The 13,657-nt window shown below is 31.4% G+C and overlaps 1 protein-coding gene across 7 annotated transcripts in view; it reads right to left on the bottom strand.

The window, feature by feature from the left end:
- Positions 1-13,657, bottom strand: part of Nmdar2 (glutamate ionotropic receptor NMDA type subunit 2) — an 850,349-nt gene that overhangs the window by 12,164 nt on the left and 824,528 nt on the right. For all 7 annotated transcript variants that reach the window (XR_014130890.1, XR_014130891.1, XM_081753987.1 and 4 more), the window contains exon 15: positions 10,245-10,480. Coding sequence is in view for 5 of the 7 variants with exons in the window: in XM_081753987.1 (XP_081610113.1) it covers positions 10,245-10,480 (236 nt within the window). In the remaining 2 variants the exon portion in view is untranslated. The remainder of the gene's footprint in view (positions 1-10,244; positions 10,481-13,657) is intronic.

Below are 13,657 nucleotides of genomic sequence, written 5' to 3'. Positions count from 1 at the left end.
ATTATTATAAATATAATTTATTTATTAATATTTATATCATAAATATACTGTGCTTTAACGACTGCATATAATCAGAAAAATACTGTACATAATTTATTGTAAGTGAAGTTGATATATTTAATACGTAAGCTGTTTACTACAAGGATAGGCTGAGACGTTTAAGAATGTGTTCTCTTGAGTGTGAACAACATATCTTACACATTTTCTATGCTCAAAATATTTAACTTTAAGATTTATTATGATTTGATTTTCGTGTAATAGAACAGTACAAATTTTGATATTTGGTTAAGTGATTCAGACTGTGAAACGAACAAAGAACTTTAAGCCTAACGAAATTACTTACTACCTAGTCAAAATGCTTGACATAATGTTTTTGAATGAAAATCATTTTGCGATAATCAAGTTATCAATGTTTTTTTTTACTTATTCAAAAAGTTTCGGGTTAACATATTTTTTGAGGCCGTTACTGAATTATATATAATCAACAACCATAGCAAAAACAATAGAAAAAAGAAATTGAAGGTGGTTTTTACCCGCATTTAAATATGCCATCCCAATATCTACTTGGTAGAAAATTCTTTGCTAAATATCTGCGAAGATAATTGGTCATGAAGGATGAACCCTTACTCTTTCAATTGGCAAACCAAGCGCCAATCACGAGTATGCATGCGGGCCTTTCACTTGTAGAAACATGTACAATACATATGTATCGAATTGTACAACAAACAACACAGATACATTGAAATTACGTTTCATGAGAATGATATTTAAAAGGTGACACAAAATTACAGCACAAATCAGAAGAGTAATTTCGAATTCTCGTTAACACTTTCAGCCCCAACCCTGTGTGAGTAAATTTCACCCCGGGACCAGACTACAGTTTGCTATGAACACTGTCAGCCAATGTGTATCTATTTGATACACGTGGTCCATCAGTAAACCCTCACTGTGTATCAAAAAGATACAAATGGGGCTGAAAGTGTTAATAATTCTGTTCGTTTGAAAACGAATATTGGTTCTAGTTCTGTTGTGTTTTTATTCAATGGTGCTCACTAATCGTTAATTGGTATTGAATATAGTAAATATTTGACATTAAGTAAAGACACACGTATACTTCAAATAATATCATTCCGAACGAAGTTTCAAAATAAAACTGAAGTTCAATTTAATATTGACTTTTCTCTTTGTTACTATTTACGTTCTTCATTATACATTTTTCTGTTCCTTATATACATATACCATTATGAAATTGTCATAGTAAATGAGATGCCAGAATTGTTATAGCAGAAAATAAAATAATTAAATCCGTTATGAATTTATAATTTCGTTTAAATTCACGTACAAAACCTGAATTATATAAATAAGAAATAAATACAGTTGATAAAAATATGTAGTATAAAGGGATTATTTATGTTTATAACTGAAGGTAATTCATGTCACCGTGGCAATAGTATTTGTTAGAAGTAATATGGTTACATACACGCTAATGTTACTTAAGAGGCCTAATCACTGTAAAATTAAAATACCGCTAATTTTTACAGTAATTATGTGATATCTTCAAATAGATAAACAATCGAAACCTGAAACAAGAACTCCCTAGATAATATTATTTTGCATGAGGGTACCTTTATCACGAGTCACCTAGTAGCTTTCCGTTTGTAGCTATTTAGAAACGCGAAATTAATACTGATTTTCTAAATGGCTGGAAATCGTAAGCAGATAAGTGAGACGTGATGACGGTATCTCATGTAAAATAATATTGTTTTGTGAGCTCTTGTTCTACTTTTCGATTATCTTTTATCTATTTGAAGATATTACATAATTACTGTAAAATTAGCGGCATTTTAATTTCGCCGTGATGGGGCCTCTTAACAAGAGTAAATATAATGTAAATTTCCACATAATTAAGGTATCATTATTGCTTATATGATGGTTATTAGTAAGCAATAGTGCAAGCAATGTTAAAAGCAGAACAGAAATGCACACAAATAGCTAATACACAGCTGAAAGTTATATATCAGTTTGCTCTGTACATATAATAACGAAAAGTACATCACGCACGAACATACTATATAAGATTATGTGAGGGCTAATCATTATTCAAAAGGCACAATATTGACTGCAGATGTTTGTTTCGTTTACTCTAAGATTTAATTATGATATATCAACTAAATTCTGAGAATGTATGGTTTTGCCACATATTGTTAAACGTAAAACTGAGAAGCGTGAAGTGATTGTGTGACCTTAATAATTTCAGTTTAACGTCCTACGATTATGTTCTTTAAGCTAATGGATACGATGGTTAAGACAAGTGAATGATGATGGAATAATTTGTGGAATGAGAAACTGGGGAAAATGTGAGAAACCCGAGAAAACACAAGGACATGATGTTGCCTACCAGAAACTTACTTTGTCGGGGATCGAAGCAGGGACCTCACGTACCAGAGGTAAACGCTTTACCACTGAGCCACCGTGCTTCACATGCGTTGTTAATAATTTCTCAACAAGCGTAATTAAATAACTTGTGTTCTTACTATCATATTGTCACAAGCAGTGTGAAAGCAATTTTACCTTATTTTTCAATAGTTTGTTTTATGAGTTTTTCTTATAGGATATAACGAAATACTTTAGTTTGTATAATATTAACCTGTACCTTGGGCAAAAAGTGTTCATAAATATGTAATATACTTAGTAGAATGTTCATTTTAAATTAACAGAAAAGAAGAATGTTTTTAATATATGTAAGAGATTATTATGGGATAGTTGTGGCTATGTACATGTTATGTGTTGACCTAGTCAAGTGAATTTATGTATTTTACGGTCTTAAAAAGAATATTTAAGACATATCAAGCAATAAAGGTGAGACTAATAATCTTTGAATATCTGAGTTGATTTTTGCATAAAGAAAAGTAATTATCGCTTCGTAACTGATATTTTACAAGACGAACCAGGTTGACGACGCTTTTCTATAGAGTCGTTATAAAAATTTGGTTTACCAAACCTGGGACTTTTGAAAATTCAGTTCCCGAAGAAGGAAAGTAGGGCTGAATTTACTTGGATATTACCATTTATGAATACGAACTTAACCGTATTACGAAGCGGTAAGGTCATCAAAAGAAAAATGGATAGTGAAATAGTGCGACAGGAATCTAATACCAGTAATCCAGGTGAAATTAGTGCAACACCAAGTTTGTCATCTGAGGATCGACTTTTGTTAGCTGTGCAGCGACAAATTATGCAAATGACGACTGAGATAAAACAAACCATGGAACAGAAGCTCAATGAATCTAACACAAACATGGAACAGAAGTTCTATGAAGCTAACCAGACCATGGAACAGAAGCTCAATGAATCTAACACAAACATGGAACAGAAGTTCTATGAAGCTAACCAGACCATGGAACAGAAGATAGAATTGAAATTCAACGAAGCTAGCAAGCAGTATGAAGAATTAAGTAAACGAATAGAACGGATAGAACTGAAATCAGACGATACGAAACAAACAATCGTCCATGTGATGAACGACATATCCTCGCAGTTTGAAGAGAAGTTAAAAAGGTTAGCCGATGAGTGTCAAGAAAAGCACGATCATCAAAATCATGAAATCTGTGCTGTAAAAAAGGATTTAACGTTAATAGAATCTTCCGTTAAACATCAAAAGATCCAGTTGGCTACTATGCAGGAAGAAATTAAAACGTTACAGGCTAGAGATAACATTTATCGCAATAATCTGGGCAGTGATCGCTTCGAGTTTCCCCAATCACCGGATATAAATACGCCTTCGCCGGAATCTGAGGAGGATATTATATTAGAGGAAAATTGTCCGAAGATCACTGATGAACGAAATATAAATGGTATCATGACACAGCACGCTACGGACCGGAACAATCACACCACAAGAACAAGGAGTGAGAAAAGAAAGGTAAAGTTAAGTGTCAAGATGAGCGAAATCAAAGCCATGAGTAAATTTAGTGGTAAGTGCAATGAAAATGCTAGTTCTTTCTTAGAGAAGTTCCAAGACGAATGCAGTATAATGTCTATCGACCGATCACAATACATGAAATTAATATCCCATGTATTACTCCCACCTTGTTCCTTATGGTTTAAGGCAATACGTGATCACATTAGTACATATGAAGAATTTAAAGCGGCATTGATCGCGAATTACGAAAATGACTTTTTGCTGGCAAACAGAGATGCCACTCTTAGAAATCAACATTTCAATCCTCGATTGCACAAATCTATTGTAGAGTTTGTTGTAAATGTCTATAATGAATTAAAGGTTGTTAATCCCTTGCAATCGGAATCAAGAATAATTGCATCGATTCGCAATTTGCTTCCATTTAAATTACAGCAGATCTTATTTTCCACACAGTGTATGAGTTTCAGTCATTTATTAATGCTTGTACAATGCTACGAAACTCAATATCATGCTATGAATCTAACACAACCAGGAATGGGTAAAAATAAGAATAATTCAGATCATTTGGTCCCTGTTCGGAATTTGAATATCCGAAGTGTAAATAATAATGAACCGAACCTAAGACGAGTATGCTCTAGCAATCAAAATGAACAAAATAGACAAGGTTATGTAGGGAATCCGCCTAACCTAATCAACCGAAGTAGACACAAAAATAATAGAAATACATGTCGAAATCCTAGAGATGCTACCAATCCTATGTATAGACATAATCATTGTTCACGAGATGGTACTTCGTATCCAAATTCAAATCACGATGAAAGACATGTACAACCTAATGTAGAACCTAACCACGATTGTGCGGTACAATGCACTTTATTAGATTCATATGCCAGTGCGAATGTAACATGATTACCGTCCACGAAATTAGGTTAAACCCATGTTGGTTATAGATTCTTGTGAATTTTCGTTTTAAAGTTTGTGTTAATATTAATAATGAAAACGATTGTTATAAGTATTTGAAATGCTCAAATAAATAAGAATGAAAAATAACAATAATAATGAAAAATGTGTTTATTTAATAACAAAAAGGTGTCTTTTGTTTCTGTAAAATAAATTTATTTACTTCCATTTGATTATTCAAACGTAGGTTATGTTTAATTTTTATTCTTTCTTATTAATGTGAAGAATCATAATTCAATTTATAATTAGTTAAAGGCAAAAATTATTTTATATCAGATTGATTTGTGTTTAATTATCAAAGATTATGTTAAGAATAAGATCCATTCTATAAAATCAATTATTCAATGACTACCTTGAGTGAAATTCTTCTTTATTTTGGACATCTTAGTGCTACTATGTATACATTACAATTGCAACATCTAACTTATTTGTTATACCATGCGCCCGAAAAGAACAAATATTATTTGTCACATCATCGTTTGTAATAATGATCGAAACTAGTAATCTTGATAATTTGTGTTTCACCCTCATTAATTTATAAGCGACGATGTTTTTAATAATAAAGAATAAATAATAATGTGATAAAAGATAAATATTAATGAAATCAAAGATTTATTGTGAATGTATTTATGTGAATGATAATAACTAATATTTTATATATATATGAGGGTTAACCAAAAAGTAATGAAGATATATACGAGGTGTGATCAAAATATAAAGAACATATGTAATGTACGAACATTAATCTAATCAGACCAGTGGTTCTTGAATATAAAAGCCAAGCCCACTCATGACTTTTATATTCAGTCCCTTTTTCGGGCGACATTTTCTATAACGAAATACTTTAGTTTGTATAATATTAACCTGTACCTTGGGCAAAAAGTGTTCATAAATATGTAATATACTTAGTAGAATGTTCATTTTAAATTAACAGAAAAGAAGAATGTTTTTAATATATGTAAGAGATTATTATGGGATAGTTGTGGCTATGTACATGTTATGTGTTGACCTAGTCAAGTGAATTTATGTATTTTACGGTCTTAAAAAGAATATTTAAGACATATCAAGCAATAAAGGTGAGACTAATAATCTTTGAATATCTGAGTTGATTTTTGCATAAAGAAAAGTAATTATCGCTTCGTAACTGATATTTTACAAGACGAACCAGGTTGACGACGCTTTTCTATAGAGTCGTTATAAGGAGATACCTCGTTATTTTTACACATTAAGTTAGCACATAAACCAAATTTCTTGTTTCAAAGTTGAATATTTTTTCAAGATTATATTTGCAACTTCTGACGAAACAAATTTTGTAGTTTAATATTTTATGACTACAGTATGAAATAAATCTCAAAACTGTGTTACAAATTACAGAAAAAGTCCTATTCACCAAGATCTATAAAAACAAGTAAAGAAAGTGCCACAAGATTTTAATTCATATGTAAAATTTACATAAATTTTATCTGTAGTTAGAAATTTTTTTCTATCTTTTTATGAAAATAAGTAGAAATTTCAATTTCAGTTACAGAAATCATCAATGCAATCAATATTGTGCTATATTTGTTTTACATTTCGAAATCAAACCTGCAAATTTACTTCAAACAGTCCATAAAATTTATAATTGTTCAAAACTCATTCTACTTAAATGTTATTAGCCATATAGAGAAGAGAATTCATTTTGAAGACCTATCATTTCTTTCTTCAATCAACATTTGACCTCGGAATGTTAATCCTTCAATCAAAACGATAATAAATACATATTGATAATCGTAATTGTAAGAACCGACATATAACACCTAAAATGTGTTCAATGAAGCAAAATAAATTTTTCAGAGCTGAAAAATGTGTTCAGTATTCCATAGTTTTCCTATTTGTAATCTCAGTAGGACAAAAATTAATTGTCCGTAAAACAGTAATTACGAGACAATTTAATTAACACAAACAATGTACAAGTCAATTTACTCATAACGTATCACTGAGTTGAAGCTGAGTTGAATGTTTTATTGGTCGCAAAACTTTACGGTCGCTAAATGACAAACAAACAAACTTACTAACTCTATGGCCTATGGAACCCTGAGGTTCAATGCCGCGTTCACAAAAGCTCTCTATCGACTTCTGTCCTTAGTTAACTGGATTCACTTTCTACTTTGTATTCCTATTTCTGCCAAATCTATCTTAATATTGTCCTCCCATCTGCGTCTAGGTCTTCCTAACGGTCGTTTTCCGGTTGGTCTTCCAGTTAAGACTTTGAAAGCGTTCCTACCTTCTACCATCCTGGCTACATGACCTGCCTTCTTGAACTTCCCAGATTGGATGACCCTAACAATGTTTGGTAAAGTGTATAAATTATGTAGTTCCTCGTTATGAAGTTTCCGTCATTCCCGTTCCTCTTGGGTCAGAATATTCGTCTCAGGATTATGTTCTCAAATACTTTTATTCTAGGTTCTTTTCTCAGAGTCAGCGACCTTATTTCATAACCATACAGAACAACAGGTATGATTTTCGTTTTATATATTTTAAGATACAAATTTTTCGACAGAATTCTCGACGACAAGAGATTTTGAACTGCAAATAACGGTTTAATTTTGGATGAAATTATTAAACATCCCACAAGGGAAAATAGTAACACCAAGAAGTTAATGGCTAGATATGTCATTTTATATTTCTATTGTGTAATGATCATCTGCAGGTTTGATTTCTTGAAACATATTATGATATGACAAAAATATTACGGACAATCATACAAGCACATATACATATAGACGCACACATATTGTATATTGTTTGAACATTAATAAGATAGAATATTACATAATACGTACAGATGAAGCCTTTTACATAATCAAAGATTGCAGCGATAAAGAAAAAAGACCAGCAAACGTTCTTACCACTAAGAGATAAAAAACAAAGTTAATAAATTTAACTACCAAACAAAGTAAAATAAACTAGAGAAAATAGAAATAAGATAGAGAAATAGAAAAAGTAGAAAAGAACTATAAAAATACTAAATATATGGCGTTAATATATTTTTCTACTTAATTTCTGGTTTATGAAAAACTACAAACGTTAAATGATTATAACAATTCTATGTGTTGAAGTGTTTTAACTGCTTTCTGTTACTAACCATTATAAGAAATATTAAAAAGTAATATTTCTTTTAATGTAAAATTTGTTGTTAGAAACCAAAAAAAAAAATAATACATAAGAAAATATTTCATAGTATAACTATGCATAATTATTTTTACCATATTTTATAACTTCCATTTAGAAATTATTTGATTGCTTACACATATCAATAGAAACGAAAATAATAATGATTCAGAAAAAAAGAACTTTGTTGGGTGATATATTTATTAGCGTATTAATCGTTTTCACTACGTGAATCAAAGATGCATTTAAAAAATCATCATAGTACGCTTTAATGAATTAATCATTTTCTTTAAATTCTTAGATGACGAAAGATAATTCAGTGTATACTTTATACTTAATTATTGAAAGGAATACTATTACAGTTTATTCATTTAAATAATTTCTAATATTAAGTTTAATGTTAATTTTCTTAACAATGCAACAAATATTATTTGTATATTACACAGTTCTTCATAATGATATTGTAAATTTAAATGTTATAATGTGAAATTAGCTGATTACTATTAAATAAAATGTCAGCAATATGAAGTAAAATTACAGCTAAATTTTCTAATTATTGGATAAGTCGCTCTGATCAAACTAATGTTGATTGTCGTACTTCAATTTGAATTTTTCAAGTTTCAACATTCAAATGTGCTACAACGTTGCTACATGGTTAGAGGGCGAACGGTAAACAGCTACAGAAACCTAGAAATTGCAGTTAGTTTGGAAAATTCGATATCCTCTTCAGAAGTATCATCAAATATTTATGATATCGTTTTACATGAATTTTAAGTTGAATACAAACAACAGAATTATAGCATTACTGAGTATTTCGAAACATATTAATGAAACAGATTAGAAAATTATTTTGTGTACTTGTTTCAAATTAATAGAACTTCTAGACGCTTAATTAGTTTTTAAAATGTTCCCGAATTATTTATTAACGATTAGTTTAAAATAATTAGCAGTTAGTACTTCCTTGTAAGACTTAACATTGTAATTTTAAGGGATCCATCACTTTCAAAATATTTTATTAGAATATTTTGAAATATAGAATTGAGGATTAAAAGTACTCATATAATCATTTTGAATGAAATATTGTACTCCACGGATAAGAAACAGGAAAACTATACGGAAATAGAGGATTAGAAATGTAGATGTGGAGAAGAATTAATAAAATCAGATGAGCGGAATGTAATATAAATGTAAAGCTATGAAGAATGAGGAACGATTTGATGTATTAATATCAAATTTGAACAATTGATATAACTGAAACCGGACGAGAAATAAGATAGTACGAATCTTTAGAACGATGCGATAGAATGGATTGTGAATGAAAAAAAAGAAAAAGTAAACTGGAGTTGATAATAAATATGACAAGAAAGATGCTTGCTACGCTAAAGCAAACACAACACTAGAACATTAATTCTTGTCAACTTCTCCATTAAGATTAAGTAAATTACCAATATTATTGTTGAATAATAACTCTCAGAATGATGATGTTTAGTTTCAAATAACTAATACTGATTTTTAAGGACATTTTATCAAATGTTTCCCTTGTATTCTTTTTGCAGCGATTAACACGAATTATTATTATTATTTTCTCTCCATTATTATTATTATTATTATTATTATTATTATTATTATTATTATTATTATTATTATTATTATTATTATTATTATTATTTGGTCGAGACATATGTGGTTTTACATCCATTTTATCAGCATTTCAAAATCGGCCATAATTCTTCAAAACATCAGTGAAATGAATGTAAAATCAAACAAAACACAGGAAGGCAACATTTTAAATGTTTATAAATGTAAAATTAAGTCTATCTGCGCCTAAAAAGTTAAAATTAAAAATTGAAAATCTAATGATTAAAAAAATTAAAGCAATAATTTGCGAAATGATTATCAGAAATATATAATTTGTTTACGTATCTTGTTAGAAGACGACAAATTATTACAAATATTTAAGTATATGTAAAACACTTAGCAAACCAACAGATTAAATTTTATTAAAGTTACGTTTAAACGTAAGTAGTTCAAAATGTTGCTGAGAATGATTTTATAGTAGGTATAGGCTTTTATTTTTATTTGATTTATTAACTATGTTTAAATATTAACTGTATAAACACATCATTGAAAACTGTTATCTCTAGTCCTGAATATATACATAAGTATCTATAAAACTGATGATAGAAACCCCAGAGACAAAATTGCAACTTACCAAGCTAACAAGCGCACAGCATCCTCCTCGGTCGGTTTTAGCTAGATGCTTTCTCACGTACTTGAAGTATAGGTGTTCTAATAAAAGGAGAAAAGTGGCCAGAAGAATTCCAGACATGAGCAACAAAAACGCCGACAAAAACTGTTCCAGGGCCAGAGGGTCACTGGACTTTCGTTCCTGCTTCCCTGGTTTACAGGTGCCTGTCATCCAATAGCGACGTAACCTCTCCAGATCACCTGAAACATAAAATTCGAATCTAAAATATTTTGTACGAGTACTCTGTAAACGGATGTTATATCAACAATATGAAATGCATACTATCCTTCAATGTTATACAACCCGCGTAAGATAATTGTAAAGTTGGTTGTACAAATACAAGGAGCATAATGAGAATCCTTATAACTTGCAAACATCTGACTACGTCACGCAAATTTCAAATGGTAAACAGTCACGCTGATAGATGTCGGTACGGGCCTTATCGCTTAACTGCCTGACTCCAACAGATGTCGCCACCTGTCCTAATATTTCCCTGTATAACGAAGTATTTAAATAATTGCATTAATATATATGGTATGAAGTTAGGGATTGTCGTGGACTAAATCTAACAAATTAATTAATAAATAAGTGAAATGCAAGGCAAAGGCGCACAAATTAATTTACGATTAAGGGAGGTTTTCAGTAATTTCATGTATTGAAGTCGACAGCGAGACGCGTTCATACATATTAATTTATTACTTCATTGAAAGAGTCTTTCTATTTCAAGCGTGCCCTTCTTGTGCTGCGGGTGACGTTTGTTTGCCGGTGCCTCCCTCGAAAGTGGAGAGACAAGTTGCTTTGACCAAGATCGTTCAACAATTGAATGTGGACAGGGTTGCTACACTGACAGGCGTAGCTATGCACTGTCTTGTTTGCCATTCTAAGTATCCTACGATCTTTAGTCGCCAAGACGAAAGGACTGAATGACAACTTGGCAGTACAACCGAAGTCATTCACTTATTTCCCCAAAGCCAAAGGAAGATTTCCTCCGTAAGAAAGCCACGGGGAAAGGGCCGAGGTATGTTTCACATAATTTTCGAAGGCACACTTGAAATACAAATGCTCTAGGGTGAGTAGCCCCCGCATACCGTAGTTGCTAATGCTCTCACCGTTGGGGGAAGCGGCTCCGGGTTTGATTCCCGGTGGAAACACTCGCTTGAAAAAGTATAAAAGCATTTCCAGGCCAGCCATCCTGCGTGAGGTTTTCCCGAGTTTTCCTTATTTTCAACAGGCAACTAATGAAATGATACCTTACATAATTGCTGCAGGCTGCTTCCATCCTATTCTACTTCTTTATTCCTCCCTAATTCCCCGGGAAGTTTTATCAGTACACTGTAGGGCGTTATAGCTCATGTGTGATGAGCTAACATGGCCATAATTGCCGAAAGCTCCAAATTTTAGTTACGAATCCTAATCATCAACAAGCTGAGTAGGACATCTATCAAGAAGGTATTATGTTCTTTGCAAATGAAAGCATTTAGAGGAAGCCTATTATTGGAAAGAGAGAAGCTAGCAGTCTTCTTTGGAATTCACGATGGATACTCAATTTGTATAGAAGAACATGCCCAATAAGTAAGAGAGATTTGTATTGTTAGATTTTTTTAAAAATCATGTTCAGATTTGACTCCGTTTCATCCCAAAACTGTCCTAAAAGTGCTGTCTCGTCTCGAAAAGTATATCTCTTTTTTTTATAACTGAGAAGGTCTCTCCGTCCTGCCTTTTGTCTCGTCTCGAAAAGTATATATCTCTATTTTTTTTAAACTAAAAGAGGTCTCTGTGCCTTTAGTGTCTCGTCTCGAGAAGTATCTCTTTTCAACAGGAAGAAATCTCTGTGTTTTGTGTCTCTTCTCAAAAAATATATATGTCTTTTCTTTAACTGGAAGAAGTCTGTCTGTCTTGTATTATATCTTGTCACGAGAGTTTTGTATCATCTTATCTCTTGACCAACACTACTCATAATTGTAATGAATTGGTTAAATATATCTACTCAGGCTTTCATACACACAAAGGCTATGCAGAGTTGAAGATATATCTTACATTTTAGTCACTATGCTTGATTTTCATTGTTATAAAAACTTAATATAACGATAATAACAATATAAATAGAAATACAAAATAAGAATTAAAGAAAACAAGAATAATTTTAGAAATGATCCAAAAAAATGGATCAAAAGATTGCGATCTTGGTCAATAATTACTTTTGGATCAGAGGCCACAACATTTTTAACGGTCTCTAAATCGAGTTTTCATTTCCTTTTTTTTTTTTTTTTTTTTAACGGAACAAGCACATTATTCAGGGTTAAGTAATAGTTTGGGTTTGGTTACACTATATAAGATATAAGGCCTACAAAAAATTTTTGATTGAAATATATTGGATCTTTTTATGCATTTTTGAATCAGGGGCCACAAAATTTCTGAACTGCCCCTAAATCGAGTTTTCGTATTTTCTATGGAATAAGCACATCACATTGAGTTAAATGATAGCTTGGGTTTGGCTACACTGTACCGGTATGTAGTTCTCCAGATATAAGGCGTTCAAAACTACTGTTGGTTGAAATTTAATGGATCTTTTGATCCAATAAATATAAATAACCTTTCCAATCAATAATCTATTTTTGGCCTTAAGTTTATCTAAGTTTTGTATTTCTTTCACGTGACAACAGTTTTACCACTACATTTTTATTCGGACTTTGTAAAAATATTCCACAAAACACCACTCTCTATACATACAATAAACTAATATCGCATCAAGGAAAAAAGCTCAATAAGTTAGTAACTGTGCTATTTAGTAGTGAGGGACATTCCGAAATCCCTGTTCGAAAGTGATTAAATAGTGATACAGAAACATCTCGTTCCAATTTTACATTTCCTGCTGCTGTTTCTTTCCAGTAGATGCTTCCTGATTTGTATTGAGAGTGAAGATTTCACTACAACCAAGAAACGGTACAAAATCCCATATAATTGAACTGCAAGCAGCAACATTTTTGGTGTATTATCTACAGTTATTTACAGTATTGATCTCATTAATTTTCGAATCCGATTATGGACATTAAATTAGGGCCGGCCCTAGGCAATTTGCCGCCCCGTGCTATGGTATCATTCAGTGCCCCTTCTTTCCCCAGAAAGAACAAATTTTAAAAGTCATGATTTTAAGTATGCTACTCCATCATGAACAATGAAAGAGAGGGAAAGTACACTCGCACTCAGAAAGTCCTAAACACTGCAAGTACAATATCGTTGTGTTTGTTCTTTTTTTCTTTAAATAATGATCTATTATATTAGTGAAAGGTAAAGCAAACACACCTACAGAGGAATGATAGTAATCTTTTTTTTTTTTATATAGAATTCAATATCGAGTTCAATATATTACTTTGCAA

Source organism: Thermobia domestica, chromosome 3 (genome assembly GCF_964235325.1).
Source record: "Thermobia domestica chromosome 3, izTheDome1.hap1.1, whole genome shotgun sequence".
NCBI lineage: Eukaryota > Metazoa > Arthropoda > Insecta > Zygentoma > Lepismatidae > Thermobia > Thermobia domestica.
This window is presented reverse-complemented; position numbering and strand designations above follow the sequence as displayed.